The 20,174-nt window shown below is 52.6% G+C and overlaps 1 protein-coding gene across 1 annotated transcript; it reads right to left on the bottom strand.

Annotated features, from left to right (window-relative positions):
- Positions 1-70: 70 nt before the first annotated feature.
- Positions 71-20,174, bottom strand: KIF7 (kinesin family member 7). Its single transcript, XM_053581657.1, has 19 exons — positions 19,911-20,174; positions 18,452-18,803; positions 15,397-15,597; positions 14,685-15,075; positions 14,002-14,524; positions 13,349-13,465; positions 12,681-12,905; positions 11,184-11,296; positions 10,631-10,746; positions 10,311-10,463; positions 7,336-7,538; positions 5,476-5,673; positions 4,963-5,088; positions 4,675-4,851; positions 3,500-3,715; positions 2,341-2,547; positions 1,418-1,616; positions 1,176-1,322; positions 71-951 (listed from the first exon to the last, which is right to left on the bottom strand). Exons 1-19 carry the CDS (start codon positions 19,983-19,985, stop codon positions 623-625), a joined length of 4,068 nt encoding a protein of 1,355 aa, XP_053437632.1. The 5' UTR covers positions 19,986-20,174; the 3' UTR covers positions 71-622.

Genomic DNA, 20,174 nt, shown 5'->3' with positions numbered 1-20,174 from the left:
CTCCTTGAGCCACAGGTGCCACCCTCTTCCCCTTGTTTTATAAATCAAACGCAAAGTCTAAACTCCCATTTCTTCTTCAGGGACAATTGTTTTTTATTAAATCTTTTCAAGATTGCAAAAATGTGCTAAGAAACTTCCCATTTCCCCTTTTATATATGACCATGTAAATCCCAACTCATTGCCACTGACCATTTTGTGACAAGACTTGGCTGAACCTCAGAACTATGGGCACACACTTACGCCTGAGACCAGAATTATCCTTAAACTCTTGAGGAAGCCAAAAAGTGGCAGTCAGGTCATGCAGCTTAAAGTGGTAGGAATCAACATACTTTTTTTTTTTTTTTTTTTGTTGCAGTTCGGCCAGGGCCGGGTTTAGAACCCGCCACCCTCAGTATATGGGGCCGGCACCTTACCAACTGAGCCACAGGTGCCGCCCCCAACATACTATTTTTAAAAATGAAAAGTCCAGTTCTATTGGCCCAAATTTGTTGACTCCACTTAGTATGAACACAACCTGCATTTAGCATGTGAGGTGAAGACGGCCCTTCACAGAATTAAACCAAGCAACTGCACCTTTCAGTAGGATCAGTCTCCCTCCAAGGCAGGGGTCTGCCCCAGGGACCTAAAGAGGGTTTTTCCGGACATCAATCATCCCTGGGCTGGTTCTTCGTAGCTCCCGCCAGGGCTTAAGCTGAGGCCCAAAGTTCCAGGGCAGGCCCACCACCTCCCGTTGCCTCTGATCCTCAAGAGAGCCCTGCTCTTCACCACTCAGGCTCGACCGTTTCCAGGTCAAGGGTAATGGAGCATGGACCAAGTCCCGCATCTCCTCCCGGGTGCGGGGAACCCCCTCAGCAATGGGGGACACCCAGAGCAGCCCAGGTGCCGGGTGGAGCTCCTCTTCATTTCCAGGGACTTGTCTGCTCTCCAGGCATAGGCTCTTCTTCTCCCCACCTGTCACAGAGAATAACATGTCCTTGTCAGAAACGGAAGTAGCAACACCTTCCCAAAGTCCTACCTTCATGCCCAGCACAATAAGCAACCTGTGAAATGAGCCCATATGCACTCAAGTGAGGGTGGCTTCTCAGCTTCCCTCAAAACAGGAATAAGCCGGACTCCAAAGCAAGGCAGGGAAAGGAAGCCACTGTCCAGCTGGGTGACAGCAGGTTAACAATTACCCCTGCTCTGGCCTACTGTAGTGACACTACTGAGCTTCTGGTGTAGTTCCTGGTTTATCCACATGTGGCGGCTCAGTTCCTTCTCCAGAGCTTGAATTCGGGCCTCGTATTGTCTCTTGCTGTCTGCCAGCCCTTCACCAAGGTGGTCTAGAGCAGAAAGGCCCAGAAGAGGATGGTGAGTGGTGAGGGGCAACAGACAGTGGGCAGCAGAGTCTGCAAGCTGGGGGGCCAGGGCTGCTTGCCTCGACTTTGCTGGAGGAGCAGCTGGACATTCTGTTCGTGCTCCTTCTGCTGCAGGGTCAGCTGGCGGTCCAGCTCCAGCCGCTGCCGCTCCAGGGCCACCTCCAGCCAGTATACTAGCCTCTGCTGCTCCTCCAGCTGCATCTCCAGCTCCGAGAAGGCGACTTGCTGCTGGTGCTGCTCCTCTCGGAGTGTCACCACCTGTCCCAAGACCCAGTCAGCCTCACCCCCCTCCTCCAACCAGGGACAGCAGGTGTTGACAAACTTGCCACCATAGTGCCACATCACTAAGAAATCACCGGGGTCTTTCCTGCTGAGCTAAGACGGCCCCAGATGACTTCTTGGCAGTGTTCTAGTGATCATTTCCAAATGGTCAGAGCTGGCTCTCAGGATGGAACTCATTTGCCAATTTGCCATCTCTACACAAACCCTCTCCTAGCCCCACACAACTGAGCTTCTGGGCAGAACCTCAAGCTGTGGAATTTATCTGGGCCAACCTCAGCGCTGTGGACATTTCAGGCAGATCATTCTTGGTCATGGCAGCCTGTCCTATCTTCTAAGGATGTTTAGTAGCATCCCTGGCCTCTACTCCCACCACTGTACCACTGGGAAAACCAAAAGTATTTCAGACATAGCCAAACATCCCCCAGGGGGCAAACAATGCCCTGTGGAGAACCACTAATCTGGCCAAGGGCCAACCTGAACTTAGCCAATCAGACCAGAAGAGGGGGCAGAGGAAACTGGGTCTTAGTTTCACTAAGTAAAATAGGTTTAAAGAGGACAGTCAGGAAACCCTAGAGACACGTTGGTCCGGATTGTGTTCCCCTATCCGGGAGAAAATAAGATCTTTGCTGGAAGCTACCATCCAACATCCCCATGTGAGTGGCAGAAGGAGGTAGCAAGGGGTTCACGGGCAGTGACCCACCTTGTCAAAATACTTGCAGAGCAGGGCTCTGGTCTCCGAGGATGAGAGGTAGCTGAGCTTGGCCATGAGGTTCATCTCACACTGGGACAGCAATGAGGCCGAAGCATGAAGCACCCGCTGGCGGCATGTGATGGCTTCATTCTTGTACTCGATGGCAGCGTCCAGTGCTTCAATTGCCTCATCCAACTGGAACAGTGTCCGCTCTTCCTGCAGAGATAGAGGCCCGTGTGAAGGGGAAATATGGGCCTCCTATGTCTCAGCACCCACTCTGAACACGAAAATCCTGGGCAGACACGTGACAGTCAACACTTGGCCCTAAGTGTCCCCTCATCCTGACAGGACATCAAGGCTGCTCACTGTCACAGACTTGACCTGAGGTGAAGAAGAGGCTGCTTGCTCAAGTGCATACTTCCTTGAGTGACCTACTCTTGGGAAGCTTAGAATACCCAACATGGGATTGCCATGGATAGCATAAGGCCAGCCGGGTAAGTTCATATAGTCATGCATCACTTAATGATGGGGCTGCCCTCTAAGAATGCATCATTAGGCAATTTCGTCATTTTATATAAATCAGAGTATACTTGCCCAGACCCTAGGCGATGACACACCTGGGCTATATGGTCTAGCAGGTTACTGTACTGAATATGGTAGGTAACAGTAACACAATGGTAGGTATTTGTGTACCTAAACATAGAAAAGGTACCTTGAAAATATGATAAGAATCTACGGGACCACCATCGTGGAAGTGGTTCCTCATTTACTGAAACATGTTATGTGGACATGACTGTATTCATGTGGGTTTCTCTGTTCGGGGAACAGTACATGTGGCCAGGAGGTGGCTAAACATGCTCAGGCCCCCACGGGAAGCTGCACAAGCACGCATGCATATTCTAATACAGCACATGACAAGGCACGCAGGCTCCAGCAGGCAGAGAACCGAGAGGTCACGTGGCCAGTCTGTGTCCCAGACTAGAGAGCTAAAGCAGGACACAGAAGAGCCAGGCCAGCGCTCCCCAGCCTCTACCCTCTCCTCACAGAGTAACTTATTCTACAAGCAGCAAGGCTCAGCGCCCATGGAGGGCCGGGCAAGGGGCTGAAGAGAGCGGGCAGCAGACAATGAGCACAGCAGGGCCACGCGACTGGCGCCCTCACGGCACACCTCAGGTGATAGCAGGCTGCCCTGCTTTAGCTTGCTGTCGATCTCCAGGCGCTGCTTCAGCAGGGAGTCCTTCTCCTGGCGCAGGTTGTCGATCTCTCCACGGATGTGCTGCTGGCTCTGGGCACTGCCCTGCCGCAGCTGCCCACTCTTCTCAGAGAGCTCCTTCTCCAGGTGCTCCAGCCGGCTGGACACTCGCACGATGTCCTCGCTGAGGGCCTGGAGGCAGCACCACCAGGGATTAAGCAAGTAATAGGCACCATCCTCACAGGGCTGACAGAAAGGGCCAGCCCAGGGACTGAATGCTAAGGAGGACATGGGTCCTTCCTTCAGGAAACCTACAAGCCAGATGTTCTGCTCAGATGAAGGCCTCTTTGTTCACAGAAGCTCAGGGACTCATGGCCAAAAGCCTCAGAGATGGCTCAGAGAAGGACACTCAAGCAGAGGGAAGAGGCCCTCCTGATAAGGGACAAATGGGGAGGGGGTCATCACTGAGACCACTGGACTAGAAAGTGATGAGAACTATGAGAAATCAGTAGCCAACCCCCCAGGCCTTTCCAGGAGCTAATGAGGAGGAAGTAAGCACTGTAAGGGCCAAAGGAGGTTATGGATTGCCCAATAGCATTCTGATCCCTCCTGGACTTCAGAGTACTCCATGATAGCAGGAGCAGAGTCCTGCTAACACTCTGGATCTGGAACCCCTTGGGAATCCAGCCCAGCACCCTACAGGAACAGGCTCTGTTTTTGTTTGACACCCCCTATTCCATGGCAACACTGATCCTATTTGACAGAAAAGGAAACTGGTTTAGAAGCTGACTTTCCTGATGCCAGGTGCAGAAGTCACTTTGGCCATGCCACCTTCCTACACCTGCTCTTCCTCATTCTTCCCACCCAGGCCCTAAGTGGGTGGTTAATAAGTGAAATGAATTGCAGAACGGGTACTGGGAGAGATTCTTCTACCCATACATCAGTGCTTATTATGTCATAAACATCCTAGAGCCCCAGAGTTCTTAAGAACCCATGGGATATATAGCCCAGAAGGACAAAGCTTCACCTGTCTGGAACTTCACCTGGCAGAGACATTACCTAGAAGAACCTCATCTGTCTAAACCTTACCTGGCAAGGTTATCACCTGGTAAGACCTCACCTGGCAGCAACGTCACCTATTAGAGCCTTGCCTGGCTGGACTGCAGGCGCTTACTCTCCAGTCCCGTCTTCTCCTGCATCAGGGCCTCCTTCTTGGCCAGGATGGCCTCCCGTTTGTGGAGCTCCTCCCCCAGCTCCTCCAGTGCCCGCCGTTGCTGCAGCACTTTCTCCATCTCCTGGTCCAGCCACTTCTTCTGCTCTTCAATCTTCTGAGGGAGAATGGGAGGCAACTCAGTATCCACCTACGGCTGTGTGAGCCACCACTCAAGGTCCACCGGGGAGAATGGTGCACCCACCAGGCCAGGGCTGCCCGGTCCCACCTGCTGCTGCTCCAGGCTGACCACAGAGCCATTGCTGCCGCTGCGCCTCTTCCTCTGGAAGGCTGCAATCTCTTCTGTCTTGATCTTCAGGATCTTTTGTTGCTGTTCATGCTTTAGCTCCAGCTCCTGGGTGAGGAAGCTCATAAGCAGAGCTGCTTATGGTGCCAGCATCTTAACAAAGCCTCCCTGTGATCCCAAAGCCCACTCTGGAAATCGCCCTGTGAATCGTTCCCCAGGCTCACCTCCCACAAGTCTACCTGGGGACCAAGAAACAGATGCAAACACTTTTCTTATCTCTATGAGATCCCAGTCACCTACATATTTCATCTCATTGAAGTTTCACCTTAGCCTTGAGCTTCCTATAACACTCCAGATGGAAAAACAGACTCAGAGAGACCAAGTAACAAGTTTTAGAAGACGGCATGGAAGACCCTGCCTAGGCTCCCCTGGCTGAGCCCCCAGCTCAGTCTCCTGGCCTGGACAGAGGGTGCCCCACCCCACCATGAGCCTGACCTTGACACGGTGCTGCCGCTTGTTCATCTCTGTCTCTAGGCGCCGCTTCTGCTCTGTTTCCTTGCGAAGCCGCCTCTGCAGCTGCCCCTGCTGCTGCCGCATGAGCTGCACGTTCCTCTCGAGCTCCTGCACCCGCTTCTCGCTCTGGGCTGACAGTGACACCAGCCGCTCTGTTGCCTGCTTCTTTTCCTTCAGTACCTGGGACCCACATAGTTTCTATGGACAGGCTACTTTGAGCCTGGCATAGTGCCCAGCACTCAACAAAGGTGGGAAGGACACAAGGACAGATAAGTGGACAGAGAGACAGATGGAAAAACAAGTAGGTGGATAATAGATGAATAATAAAATACAAATAATGGTAGCTACAATGACATTTACTATGGTACCATACTAAGTACTCTGTATTAAATGATCCCAACAAGCTTAAGAAAAAAGTATAATTAAGGCGCAGAGGATTTAGAAAACTTGATCAAGGACACACAGTAAGCGGAAGAGTGGAGACTCACACCTGAGCAGTCAGGTTCCAGAGTCCAGCACTAAGCCATTCTAATTGCCTCATGGACACCAGAACTAAGAAACGAAGGAATGAATAACTGGTGGACAGTTGCAAAGATGGATAGATGGGCGGAGTCACATATAAGGCAAAAAACAGATGGACAGTGTTGTGAGCTGAATTGTGTCCCCCAAATTCCTAAATGGAAGCCCTAATCCCAGTACTTCTGAAAGTGACTGCATTTGGGGAGAGAGTCCTTAAAGAGGTAATTAAGGTAAAATGAGGCTATATGGGGGAGCCCAAATCCAACAGGACTGGCATCCTTATAAGAGATAACAGGGATGCAGAGACACAAAGAAAAGGCTATGTGAGGACACAGCAAGGTGGCCATCTACAAGCCAAGAAGAGAGGCCTCACGAGAAACCAGACCTGTGGACACCTTGATGTTGGACTCCTAGCCACCAGAACCATGAGAAAACAAACTCCTATTGTTTAAGCCACCCAGTCTCTAGTACTTTGTCATGGTAGCCTTAACAAACTAACACATACACATGAGTTAGTAAAACAGAATGGAAGGGTGGATAGACACATGGATAAATGGACAGTTGGTCAGTCAACTGATAAAAGGCTGGAAAGATGGATTAGAGGAACCATTGGACTGATGGGCAGACAGACAAGGGAGAACGGGATGGAGGGTAAGTGAGTGGAGAGATGAAAGGTGGATAGGTGGTTGGAGGGAAGTGAGGGCTGCATGCTGAAGGGCAGGTTTCTTTAGATGCCCACCCCTCACCCTCTCATTGGTCTCCTAGGTGGTGATCAGGCAGTACCTGCCCTCCTTATTTCTGCTGTTTAAAGCTGAGCTGCGTTCCAGGCATGGTGGCTCATACCTGTAATCCTAACACTCTGGGAGGATGAGGCAGGAAGATCTCCTGAGCTCAGGAGTTTGAGACCAGCCTGAGCAAGAGCGAGACCCTTATCTCTAAAAATAGCCAGGCATTGTGGCGATCGCTTGTAGTCCCAGCTACTTGGGAGGCAAGAGGATCACCTGAGCCCAAGAGTTTGAGGTTGCTGTGAGTTATGACTTTACCTAGGGTGACAAAGTGAGACTCTGTCTCATTCATAAATAAATAACTAAATATGAGCTGAGAACCCAGATTCAATATGACACCAGCCTCACACTGGAAGTCTAGGGTGGGAAGGGCTTATCACCGTCAACTAGGGCTGGAACACAAGGACCTGAGCATGTATAGGTTCTACAAAGGTTCCACACAGCCTGGGCCTTAAGGCCCACACGTCCTGATCTCAGGGACCACAGCCTAGGAAGTCAAAGATGCCTACATCCTTTACCCTGAGGCCCTGATACTGACCTGCACCTGGCTCTGGGCTGCAGCAACTTTTTTGCGGAACTCCTGGAGCTGAAACCGCTCACCAGCATTATGGGGCTCCTTGCCCTCCAACTCTCGCAGCTGCCTTTGGCCTTCACTCAGTTCAGCCCGCACCCGCTCTGCCTCCTGCTCCAGCTCCCGGATGCGCAGGCTGTGCTGGCGGTTCAGGGCCTGTGCTGCCTTCCCTGGAAGAAAGCAAGCTGTCAGGTATGCTCCACCCAGAATGCCACCTATTCGTCCTCCAGGAGCTTCCCCAGCCCTTGGACATATGCATGGATTTTGCCAAAACTTTGTATCACCAGTACCATGATTTACTTGAATATTTTTCTTCAAACCAACTCACTTTTTTTTTTTTTTCAGACAATCTCAATCTGTTGCCCTGGGTAGAGTGTTGTGGTGTTACAGATGACAGCAACCGCAAACTTTTTTTTTTTTTTTTTTTTTTTTTTTTGCTGGGGCTGGGTTTGAACCCACTACCTCTGGCATATGGGGCTGGTGCCTTACTCCTTTGAGCCACAGGCGCTGCCCAGCAACCTCAAACTTTTGTGCTCAAATAATCCTCTTGCCTCAGCCTCCTGAGTAGCTGGGAGTACAGGCACCTGCCACCACGCTTGGCTAGTTTTTCTATTTTTAGTACAGACGGGGTCTCACTCTTGCTCAGGCTGGTCTTGAGCTCCTAAACTCAAGCAATCCACCAACTCAGCCACCCAGAGTGCTAGGATTATAGGTGCCATGTCCAGCCCCCAACTCACTTTAAAAAAGACCCTTATCCATTACAATGACCCAAGGAAATTACAGCTTAACTAGTTTTACTTTTACCTAATACATGCTAAAATAAATACATAACTTGAACCTGCATATAATTGTCTAGATCTAACTTTGTCTTGTAGAAAATCTGGAGGACAGAGGAACAAGTTAAATGACACCTCAAGGAAGCAAACAGGTAAAACATTTGGGGTTTGAAACACTCTACAGGATGACTGTGAAGAGGTGAGAGAAGGGAGATCTCAAAGATCTCAGAAGCAAATACAGTCAGCCCTCCATCGCTGTGGGTTCTGCATCCAAGAGTTCAATCAACCAGGATGGAAAATATTGGAAAAACAAAGTAGATGGTTGTGTCTGTACCAAACATGCACAGACTTTTTGTCATTATTCCATAAACAATACATATTAACAATGACTTACGTTGTAGTAGATGTTATAAGTAATCTAGAGATGATTTAAAGTATCCAGAAGGATGTGTGTAGGTTATATGCAAATACCACACCATTTTATATCAGAGACTTTGAGCATAGGAGCATTCTTGTACCTGTAGGAGGTCCTGGAACAAATCCCCATGGATACCAAGGGTCAACTGTATAATGTGTATGTAGAACAAGTCTGGGGCCAATCTAAGCAATCTAGCTGCAAACAGACACTGCTGAATTATCCTGGGAATGAGCTTATACTCTGGGCATTCAGAGGACATTAGTTTTGTTAGATGTGCTAATGGCATTATAGTTAGGTAAAAACATCCACATTTTTAAAAAGGCATACTGGAAGGTATAAGGATAAAAAACACGCAGTCTAAGATTTGCTTCAAAATATTTTGGCAACGGTCAGGTACAGTGGTTCATGCCTGTAATCCTAGCACTCGGGGAGGCCAAGGAAGGACCATTGCTTGAACCCAAGAGTTTCGGTTGCTGTGAGCTAGGCTAAGACCACAGCACTCTAACTCGGGCAACACAGTGAGACTCTATTTCAAAAAGGAAAAACAATCAGCAAAGAAAAAAGGGGGAGGTAAAACAAATGTGGAGAAATCTCGGTAACTGCTTAGTCTGGATGATGGGTATTATGGGGGGTCCTTTCCCTTCTCTGGGTCTTATGGGGTCCCCCCATAATACCCATCATCCAGACTAAGCAGTTACCGAGATTTCTTATATGTGGGTTTGAAAATTTTCCAAATGAATTCTACAATAATAAATCCATAACTGTTAAAAAGACTCCACCTGGTTACCACTGCACCTTTACTCATATCAGCAGTAGTAAACTTAGGGACACCAGGTCCTCAGTCATACTCACTGTATACTCTGTGCCCAGCATGATGCCTAAGACACAGCAGCTACTTGATAAATAAAAAGAGGTACTACTGGGCGGCGCCTGTGGCTCAGTCGGTAAGGCGCTGGCCCCATATACCAAGGGTGACGGGTTCAAGCCCGGCCCCGGCCAAACTGCAACCAAAAAAAAAAAAAATAGCCAGGCGTTGTGGCGGGCGCCTGCAGTCCCAGCTACTCAGGAGGCTGAGGCAAGAGAATCACTTAAGCCCAGGAGTTGGAGGTTGCTGTGAGCTGTGTGAGGCCACAGCACTGTACCGAGGGCCATAAAGTGAGACTCTGTCTCTACAAAAAAAAAAAAAAAAAGGTACTACTGAGAGCCACTCTAAGCACTGTCTGAACTAACTCATTTAACCCTTATAACATCCCCTGAAGTAGATACATTTACTATCCCCATGTTAGAAATGAAAACACTGGGGTGGTGCTTGTGGCTCAGTGAGTAGGGTGCCGGCCCCACATACCGAGGGTAGTGGATTCAAACCCGGCCTCGGCCAAACTGCAACCAAAAAATAGCCGGGCGCTGTGGCGGGCACCTGTAGTCCCAGCTGTTTGGGAGGCTGAGGCAAGAGAATTGCTTAAGCCCAAGAGTTTGAGGTTGCTGTGAGCCGTGTGAAGTCATGGCACTCTACCGAGGGCAGTAAAGTGAGACTCTGTCTCTACAAAAAAAAAAAGAAAAGAAATGAAAACACTGAGGTCCGAGGGGTCCATAAGAGGAGGAGCTGGGTATCAAACCAGGTCATCTGGCCCCTGCTTCTAACCACAATATTGAACCCTCTCTAAAACAGTGTGGGAAAAGAAATCAACAAGAATTCCCACCCATCCCCATCACCAAGTGGGAGGCCCAGCCCTGCACCCACCCCTCACCTGTACGGACCAGCTCGCCAATGAGCTCCTCTTTCATGCGGATATTGATGGCCAGCTCTCGAATCTTCTGCTGGGCCTGGGCCAGCCGCCATTCAGAGGCTGTGGCACTGGGGGCTTGGCGAGTCTGAACCAGGGCTTTGTTCCCACCAGCCACTGTAACAGGCAGACTGTCAAAGACTACTGCCCCATTGACAATGGGGGAAACAGAGGAGTAAAGGGGAGGGACGTGGCCAGGGTAGGGGCTGCCAAGGATGGTGCAGCCAGCCCAGGACCAGAGAAGAGAAGGGACAAAGGGGCCCTCTGCCCACCATCCAGCTTACCTCTGGGCCGTGGGATGGCCACATCCAGCTCTTCAAGACAAAGCTCTGGGCCCTTCCTGTTGGGTGGACTCCCTGGGTGGACCCCCACCCTCTGGCTCCAGTTGCTGATTCCATTTCTGAAGGACAAGAGCAGAGTCCACACTCCTCCCCTGCCCTAGCCCAGCCAATTCCCAGGGATGGAAGGAGGAAGAGAGGCCACTGGGTCTTCCATCTTCCAGAGTCAATGTAACCCTGGGATGTAAGTCTGGCCAAATCAGAGTCCAGGGGCAGAGCTTAGGAGGTACAGGGCAACTGTTGGCACATGGGCCACCTTAGAGACTGAGAAGCAGAAGGCCTGGGCCTCCCTGTATCAACCCACTCCAGTAAGCCCTCCTGGTTCAGAGCTTCCAGCCCTTGTCCTACTCTCCCCTAGAGTTGGCTGGGGCAGTGTAGGTGAGGACTCCCTGAGACCTGAGATCCTTCCCCCACTGCTGCCGGGAGAGGAGACAGTGAGTCCTCATCCTGCATAGGCCCAGGCTCTGAGCAGGTCCTGGTCAGGTTAGTTGCCACTCACCTGCGCAACTGCAAGGTCCGCCTGGGTGGCTCCTCTTCCTCATCCTCCTCTGCTGATGCAACTGAAGAGCCACTTTCCAGTCTATCCATCTCAGCCTCCCTGCCATTTGTCACCTGCAAGGGGAGTGAGCCATTTCCCAGCCTGAGTCTTTGTTCCTACAGACTCAGGAACAGTGCCTTGCATGCCTTCCTCACACTTCTACTTCCTCAAGCCCAGCCTTACCTTCAAAATCTAGCTCAAACGACACTTCTGGGAACCTATTTTTATTTATTTTATTTTATATTCCATTTTATTGTTTTATTTTTTTTGAGACAGAATCTGACTCTATGCCCTGGGTAGAGTGTGATGGCATCATAGCTCACAGAAACCTCAAACTCTTAGGCTCAAGTGATCCCCTTGCCTCAGCCTCCTGAGTAGCTAGGACTATAGGGACCCACCATAGCACCCAGATAATTTTCCACTTTTAGCAGAGACAGGCTTGTTCAGGCTGGTTTCCAACTCCTGAGTTCAGGCAATCCACCTACCTTGGCCTCCCAGACAGCTAGGATTACAGGCGTGAGCCACCATGCCCAACCTTGGGAAGCCTTTTTAATTTGTTTGTTTTTTTAGAGACAGAGTCTCATTTTGTCACTGCCAGTAGAGTGCCATGGCATCACAGCTCACAGCAACCTCCAGCTCTTGGGCTTAGCCGATTCTCTTGCCTCAGCCTCCCAAGTAGCTGGGACTACAGGCACTTACAACGCCTGGCTATTTTTTTGTTGAAGTTTGGCCGGGGCCAGGTTCGAATCCACCTCCTTCAGTATATGGGGCCAGCGCCCTACTCACTGAGCCACAGGCACCACCCAAGCTTTTTTAATTTCAAGCTGGAGCAGAGCTTCTGTCCTCCCCTCTCTCCACACTGCTCCTGTTTTCTGTGGTACCTGGCACTTCTTGGGTGACAATCTGGCCTATCTTATCTACAGATCATCTGTACCCAAGTCCTATTTCACCAACAGTACCCTGACAGAGCAGAGAGTACACAACAGACTTCTCCCAAGGGCTTTTAGAGCGTAGATGGCCAGAAGCTTTCAGGAAGAGGAGGAACCTTTGTCCAAAAGGCTTCAACTGGCAGAACTAGAAGCAGGAGACCAAAGCTCAAGCACAAGGGAACTTGCCAAAAGAGCCACCCCAGGGCAGAGGGGATGGCCTCAGAGGTGATGAGCTCTCTGTCTGCAGAAGTGTGAAAGTTTCTCTCTGGCGTGGGAAACCAAAACCCTCTCTGTAACCTCCCCACTCTAAGCAATCTCCACCTATCCCCAGCATGCCCTATGGCACTGGACCCTTCTGAGAAGCCTCGCAGTCACCCAAATCTTGACCTTTCTTCTAGGGACACCAAAAGCAGCACCTAACATTGCCCACTCATGAAAGCACAGAAAGGGATACATGTCCCTCATCACTCTGCCCCTGCTCAACTGGTCCAACAAGGCCCAGAAGATACCCAGCCTCTCCCCTCCTCACCTCTTCCTGCTGCTCAGAACTACCATCTCCAAGGAGGCAGGCAGTGGGCACCATGTCCAGGACATGGGCATAGGCACCACCCAGGGGGGCAGTGTGAGGCCGAGGCATAAAGGATGAGGGTGGCAGCCCCTGCAGGAGCCCTGGGGGCCCCCAACCAGGCCACACCAGCTCTAGCTGCAGCCGGAGCTTCACCATCTCCTCCTGCTGCTCCTGCAGCCGGTCACTCTGCAAGACAAGGTCCAGGTGCTGAGGGGGCATGGATGGCAGGGACAAGGATGCCTTGACAAGCAAAAGTATAGGAAACTGAAGAACAGGTCGACAGCTACCCCAACAACTCTCAGCAATGCACAAATTCAGACCCAAACTCCCACCTGACCCTGTCACCACCTTATCACACGCCCATAATGCCACCCGGCTAGCCCAACCACTGCCACCAGAGGGCGCAAAGAGCAAAGTCAATCATCTCCTCTCCATCCATCCACCACCCAGCAAAGCTATCCTACTGGGCAGTCCCACACACCCACCCGCTCACCCCCACACTTGCGCTCTTGCTGTGCACCCTCTAGATCCCCACCCTGACTCCTTCTCATCCTCAGAAACTTGGCTAAGATGTCCCCTCCTTCTTCCTTTGAGAAGCCTTCCCTGCACTGTGGTAGGGGCGGCCCCACCTGCAGTTTGTACTGCTCCATGGCGTCCTCCAGTGCAGCCAGAAAGTCTCGGTTCTCCTCCTCCAGACGGGCTACCTGGCTCTGCAGGATCAGCAGTTGCTGCGCCCCCTCATCTTCCTATAGGGCAGGGCATAGGCGCTTTAGGGATAGGCGGCGGCAGGGCAAGCTGGGACCCCCTGGCCCTCTGTGCACTCTGCCACTGGCTCATCTAGCCCTCCTTCCTGCCCACTCTGTTCCAAGCCCTGCCCACAATGGGGTTCAAACTCACTGGTGGGGAGAACAACCCAGACCAGACCCTCCTGGCCTTAAGCCCCCTCTGCAAGCCATTTGGGCCATCTCTTGTAATTATTAACCATGTTTTTATTAATAATAACATAACCACTGTTACTAGAACAACTTAGTCCTCACAGCATGCTAGACACTTGTTACACCTGCCCTACAACGCTCCTGGAAGGTAGGCGCTAAGATTACATCTATTTTACCGGTGGCGCCCCTAAGATACAGTGACATTAAAGGAGTGACCGCAGTCATTATCAGAGGCCTCTGAGTCCCGAACATCCTAATGGACACGGGGTCGGGGCAGAGCTGGTTGTCTGAAGACCCTCTTCCTTCCTTCCTGCCCTCTTCCCCGAACACATGAGGCCATTGGCCACCTTTCTCCCGCCGGAGGGTCCCTGGGTAGCCTGGTCCTCGGCGGAGGCGCTCTCAATACCGCTGTCGGGCCCGGAGGCGGAGCTTAGGGCACTGCGCTCGCCCTCGACAGTGCACAGCCAGTCGCGCACCTTGCGAGCGGCCGCGCCGGGCAGCCCGGGCTCCGCCTGCAGCTCGCAGAGGAGGCTGTACGCGGCATCGGTGCGAGCCCGGTAGTGCGCACACTCCGCGCCCAGGCGCGCAGCGGCCGCAGCAGAGGTGGCGGCGGGGCCTCGGGGGCGCTGTCCACGGTGGATAATGCGGGTCTCCGAGCGATGGCGCGGGGGCCGCCGTGTGCTGGCCGCCACCTCGTCAGGCGCCCGTTCAGCCTCCGGCCGCCAGTTGACCGCGGCACGGTTGCGGATGTTCTGGGCGCGGCTGGCGTAATTAAGGGTGTGGAGGGTCTCGTCAAAGTCGGAGGAGGAGGGACTGATGCAGGCGATCATCACTGTCTTGGCGTTCCCGCCCAATGAGTCCTTGAGTATCCTGAGGGCGCCAGAGCCAGGCGTCAGGAGCCCCAACGCACCGGGCAACCCTAACCCGGCACCACCCCTCAGCGTGGCTCCCTGAGGACAGGGACCTCGGACTTTGTGTGGGCGTAATGTCTCCCACCCCCATGCCAGATAGGAGCCACGGGGTGGCTCACCGGGTGATCTTGGAGTCACGATAGGGGATGTGGCTGCCTTTGCGCTGGGGATCCCCCAGGGCGCTAATGACGTTGCCCAGCGCCAGGAGGCTGCTGTTGATCTGGATGCTCTCCTTGAGCCTCTCGCCAGAGCTACCAGTCTTCAGTATCCTCTCTGAGCCCGCGAGGTCCACAAAGTGGAACTTGGAGATGAGCACCTGGCCAGCAGGGCGGGGCAGGCGGCTGGGGGCACGCCCCCGCTGCTCCAGGGTCACCGTGAAGACTGTGTGCGAGCGGCTGGACAGGCGGTTGAGATGCGTGGCCCCCGTGTGCCGCGCAGCATTGCCCATCTCCAGGAGGCTCAACACCTCGTCCAGGCCCTCTACGTCCACCTCCTTCACCCCACACAGCACTGCAGGCAGGAAAGGCTGTGAGGCCCAGGGCAGGGGTGCTGGGACTGACCAGCTCCCCCACTAGCCCTCCACTTGCTGTTCCCGAGCCAGGTGCCCCTTCCCAGGCCCAGGGGCCTTGTCCATTGTATGCCTCTCACTCTGAATACAGAAGTATATACTGAACTCAGTGGAGATAAAGAGACACTAAAGCTAAACCTCTAGAGCTCAGGATTTTCATGGAAGAAGTACCCCTCTCAGCAGGTAAGCCACCCCCTCAGGCAGGTGGAGCCTCCCCAAACTGGATGCCCCATCAGTCAGGGGGAAACTCCAGAGTTCCTCACCAACATTTCCGCGCTCATCTTCCCGAAGCTGGATGTCACGGCTGGCAGTGCCCACCTCGAGCAGGTCTCGGAATTCCTCCTTGTACACTTCTAGGTAGGACACGTGCACCAGACAGTCAAGCAGGTCATTCTCATCGATAAGCTTGAAGGCTTCTGCCATGGCCCTCGGGATGATGCCCTGTTCATCCTCATGAAGGGAGGCTGGGGAGACATCACAGGGCCTCCTGCCACTGTGCCTTCAATTGACAGGGCCCAAGGCCCTTAGGCCCTTACCAAAGCTGGAGAATGGTGCTCTGGAATGGAGAAGGCAGCAGCAGAGACCAAGAAGGGATGGGCAGCCTAAGCCAGGCCACAATCCAGGGTGGTCAAGCAGAATTGCAGAATTTAAGAGTTAGAAGCAACCTCTCATGGTTCATTCAACCCCTTTCATGATACTAGCATCACCAACAGATTAGCAGATACCTTCGATGACTCCCTGGGACAGGGAGTTCATTATAGGCCATGCTCAGTTATCTAAAGGGCCTCCTAAATTTATCCCAAGGAAGTAATCAGAGAACGTTCAAAAGAGCACTCTTCATGACTTCAAAAAACACAAACATCCTCAGTATCCATCCTAAGATCCAACAGGAAATCTGGTTAAATAAACTGCTTTATATTCACAATGGAAAGCCAGGCAGCCATAAAAAATTAGACTGAAGGGCAGCGCCTGTGGCTCAGTCGGTAGGGCGCCGGCCCCATATACCGAGGGTGGCAGGTTCGGGCCCGGCCCCTGCCAAACTGCAACCAGAAAATAGCTGGGCGTTGTGGCGGGTGCCTGTAGTCCCAGCCACTCGGGAGGCTGAGGTAAGAGAACTGCCTTAAGCCCAGGAGTTGGAGGTTGCTGTGAGCTGTGTGAGGCCACAGCACTCTACCAAGGGCCATAAAGTGAGACTCTGTCTCTACAAAAAAAAAAAAATTAGACTGAAGAATATTTAATGACATACAGAAATCTTCACAATACACTGCTAATAAAAAAAAAGACACAAAAGAATGGGTACAATATAATCTCATATTTTAAAAGTATAATCATTTTTATAGAGAAAGAAACTGGAATGCTAACAGGATAAGTGATTTCTGAAAATCAAGTTTTATTTTGTGCATGTGTTTTTCTGTATTTTCCTAATTTTCTTCAGACAAGTATGCTTCTATAACAGCTATGCTTGAACATTCTCTGAATGCCTATGTCTCTCCAAATTTTAAGTATTAAAATCCTGACACTGTGAGAGAACTGGGGCCTTGGGGCAGGGCCTGTGGCTCAGTGAGTAGAGCACTGGCCCCATATACTGAGGGTGGTGGGTTCAAACCTGGCCCTGGCCAAACTGCAACAAAAAAATAGCTGGGCGTTGTGGCAGGTGTCTGTAGTCCCAGCTACTCAGAGGCTGAGGCAAGAGAATCACCTAAGCCCAAGAGCTGTGAACTGTGACACCACAGCACTCTACCGAGGATGATAAAATGAGACTGTCTCTACAAAAAAAAATAAAAAAGAAAGAACTGGGGCCTTGAGATGATTAGTTCATGGGGGTGTAGGCCCCATGAATCAGATTAGTGCCCTTATAACAGAGATCCCAGAGATACCCCTTCTCTCTTTCATCATGTGAGTTTTGAGAGAGAAAGAGGCAACCTATGAAGAACTCATAAAACAGGCCCTTGAATCTGCTGGTGCCTTGAACTTGGACTTCCTGGCCTCCAGAACTGTGAGAAATAAATTTCTGGGCTAGATGGTGTGGCTGTAATCCTAGCACTCTGAGAGGCTGAGGTGGGAGGATCGCTGGAGTTCATGAGTTCAAGACCAGTCTGAGCAAAGCAAGACCTGGCCTCTATTAAAAATAGAAAAATTAGCTAAGTATTGTGGCAGGTGCTTGTAGTCGCAACTACTCAGGAGGCTGAGGCAGGAGGACCAGTTGAACAAGGAGTTTAAGGTTGCTGGTGAGCTAGGGAAGAGGAGGGGAGAAGAAGGGAGAAGAGGAGAGGGGAAGGGGAGGAAGGAGGGAGGGAAGGAAACAAAGGAAGGAAGGAAGGAAAAGGAGGAAGGAAGGAAAAAAGAAAGAAAGAAGGAAGGAAAGGAAGGAAGAAAAAAGAAAAGAAAGATAGAAAGAAAAGGAAGGAAGGAAAGGAATGAATGAAGAAAGGAAGGAAGGAAGGAATTTCTGTCTATAAGAAAGAAAGAATGAAAGAAAGAAATTTCTGTCTATAACCTAGTCTATGGCACTCTGTTTGAGCAGCCAGAAGGGAACAAGGAGTAACCTAAGAAAAAGTAGGTGGCGCCTGTGGCTCAGTGAGTAGGGCGCCGGCCCCATACGCCACGGGTGGCGGGTTCAAACCCAGCCCCGGCCAAACTGCAACAAAAAAATAGCCGGGTGCTATGGCGGGCACCTGTAGTCCCAGCTACTCGGGAGGCTGAGGCAAGAGAATCGCTTAAGCCCAGGAGCTGGAGGTTGCTGTGAGCTGTGTGATGCCATGGCACTCTACCAAGGGCCATAAAGTGAGACTCTGTCTCTAAAAAAAAACCTAAGGAAAAGTAGTTCCTACTATTTAAAAGGAGCTACTCATTCAATTGGCCCAAAGCATCTCTCTGAAAACTCTGTGCACAGCCTCACCAAACCCCCTGTAACCTGACTATGCAGAAACCAAAGCTGCTTACAAAACAAATACCCCCCATTCCCAAATGCTCCAACCAGAACATAGATTTATGACCCTTAGTAGCCATCCTGCCAACCTCTACAGGTTGCCACCTTCCCATGCCCTTGCTCCCCTGAGGTCCCCAGAGCCGGGAAGAATGGCCCCATCTCTACAAAGCTGAGGCCACTCACCTCCAACCCTTCCTTCCTGCCCTGTCCAAAAGTTGATGTGGCTGGTGTCACCCTGGACTGCAGATCTGTCCAGGAAATCTAGTCTCCCTCCCCCAGACCCCCACCTTCAACAGAGACTGGAGGCAAGAGTATAGGGGCAGAAATTCAGGAAGACACAAAGACAACCCCCCCAAAGTGGACACAAAGGTACAAACAGGGTCACTCACCCACACTGGCCTCCCCCATGGTGTACGTCTTTCCAGAGCCTGTCTGACCATAGGCAAAGACAGTGGCATTGAAGCCTTCAAAGAAAGCCTCAAGGAGGGGCTGTACACAGGCCTGGTACACAGCTTCCTGCCCAGTGTCCTCTGCCAGCACCACATGGAAGCCAAAGTGGCGGTCACGGCCCAGTGTGACTCGGCCCTGCTCTGGCTCCACCTGCAGGCAGCTCTGATGCCCATGCAGCAGCTCCTTGGGCAGCAATGGGCGGACTCGTAGGGCCACCCTCACAGGGGCCTCCTCTGCCCCTGGTAGCCTCTGGGCCTCCAGCCCCATGCTGAGGGTGCACTGTGTCAGGCCCTGTGGAGAGAGGAAGAAGCCCTGCCATTAGCACCTGCACACCAGGGGCTAGACTCACCCTGCAGGTGACCTGAAGCCCGACCATGCAGCTCCTGACCTTGGAGGGATGGCAGGAAGGTGGTTAACCTCTGTGCCCCGCCTGGTGCCCAAATGCTGCAAGAACCATGATACATGTAGTCCTCTGGGTAACACTTCATGGCTCCATCACTGGTCAAATAAGGTCCTACCTCCTCCTCTTTGACACCCAGGGACCTCAGTGTTCAGCTGCACTCTTCCCCTGTCTCCTGTGACACAGTACCACACCATACCAGGACACACTTTTCCTAATAGCCACTAGTTAACTACCATACCTTGCGTCAGCTTCATAAGAAAAATCAGCAGATTCTTCAATACCAAGCTCCCACCACACACCAACCCCTGTACCGCCGCCATCCGCTTATCACCACCTTTGCGCCACTATCAGATTACACTTGTATCCCTCCACCTTCTGGACCTGGAGCTGAAAAGCAGGGGCCCTCTTTGTCCCCTTCACGCTGTATCACCGGCGCCCAGCAAGCAGTGAGTAATAATCTCCATCCAAGGAACTTTCCCCACCCCTCCTCCTCTTAACGCACTCATCTCCAACCTCCGACCCGTCTCTTTATTACTTTCCGTTTAATCGCCCTCAGCACCTGTACCCGCTGGTTAGTTCAATCATCCAGTCCCAGCTGGGGACCCGGTCCTGGGCACGCTTCTCTGCGGGACCTCCGCCCACCCCAACTCCGGCCCCCGCTCGCCGCCCCGAGGGCGTCGCGCAACTCCGCAGGCGCCAGTGGGGGGGTCCCGGGCGGGAGGCGGCGAGCGTGGCCGGGGACTCCCGGAAAGTTTCAAGAAGCGATTACGAATGAGGGCCCGAGCCACGCAGCCTTGGCGCTCGCACCTCCTGGCCAGGCCCGGGATGCCGATCTCAGCCACGGTCCACAGAGGGAACTCCTGCAAGCCGAGCAACAAGGCGACGCGTGCCACGCCAGGAGCGTCCAGGCCCCGGCCCGCGCCGGAGGGAGCGAGAGCGCGCCAGCTCCACCAGCCGCGGCCCTCGCCCTCCACTCTCCCCAGGCCCACCCCCACCTGCCCGGGTACGAGCGAAGTCCCTGCCGCGCACTCCAGCTCCCGGGCCGGCGCGGCGCGCTCCGATGCCGTCATCGGGACCCCCGCGCCCAAACCATCCCTCCCCGCCCGCAGCCCCGCCCGCCCGGGAGTTCGGGGGCGGAGGCGCGAGCCGGGCGGCGCCGGGGAGGCGGCCCGCAGACAGATGCGGCGGGCCTGGGCCTGGAGAGGGAATGTGTCTTAGGAAGGTATCTCCTTACTCTCTAGGCGTCGTCTCCAAACCCG

The sequence above is a fragment of the Nycticebus coucang genome, chromosome 2 (genome assembly GCF_027406575.1).
Source record: "Nycticebus coucang isolate mNycCou1 chromosome 2, mNycCou1.pri, whole genome shotgun sequence".
Lineage (NCBI taxonomy): Eukaryota > Metazoa > Chordata > Mammalia > Primates > Lorisidae > Nycticebus > Nycticebus coucang.
This window is presented reverse-complemented; position numbering and strand designations above follow the sequence as displayed.

What these genes read in the sequence shown, in the direction of transcription:
- KIF7 (XM_053581657.1), bottom strand. Translation starts at nt 19,985, where the DNA reads ATGACGGCATCGGAGCGCGCCGCGCCGGCCCGGGAGCTGGAGTGCGCG. An exon ending in CTTCGCTCGTACCCGGGCAG is followed by an intron (nt 18,804 to 19,910) that starts GTGGGGGTGGGC and finishes CTCTCTCCACAG; the next exon opens with GGCCTGACACAGTGCACCCT. An exon ending in TGGCGAGCTGGTCCGTACAG is followed by an intron (nt 7,539 to 10,310) that starts GTGAGGGGTGGG and finishes GCTTTCTTCCAG; the next exon opens with GGAAGGCAGCACAGGCCCTG.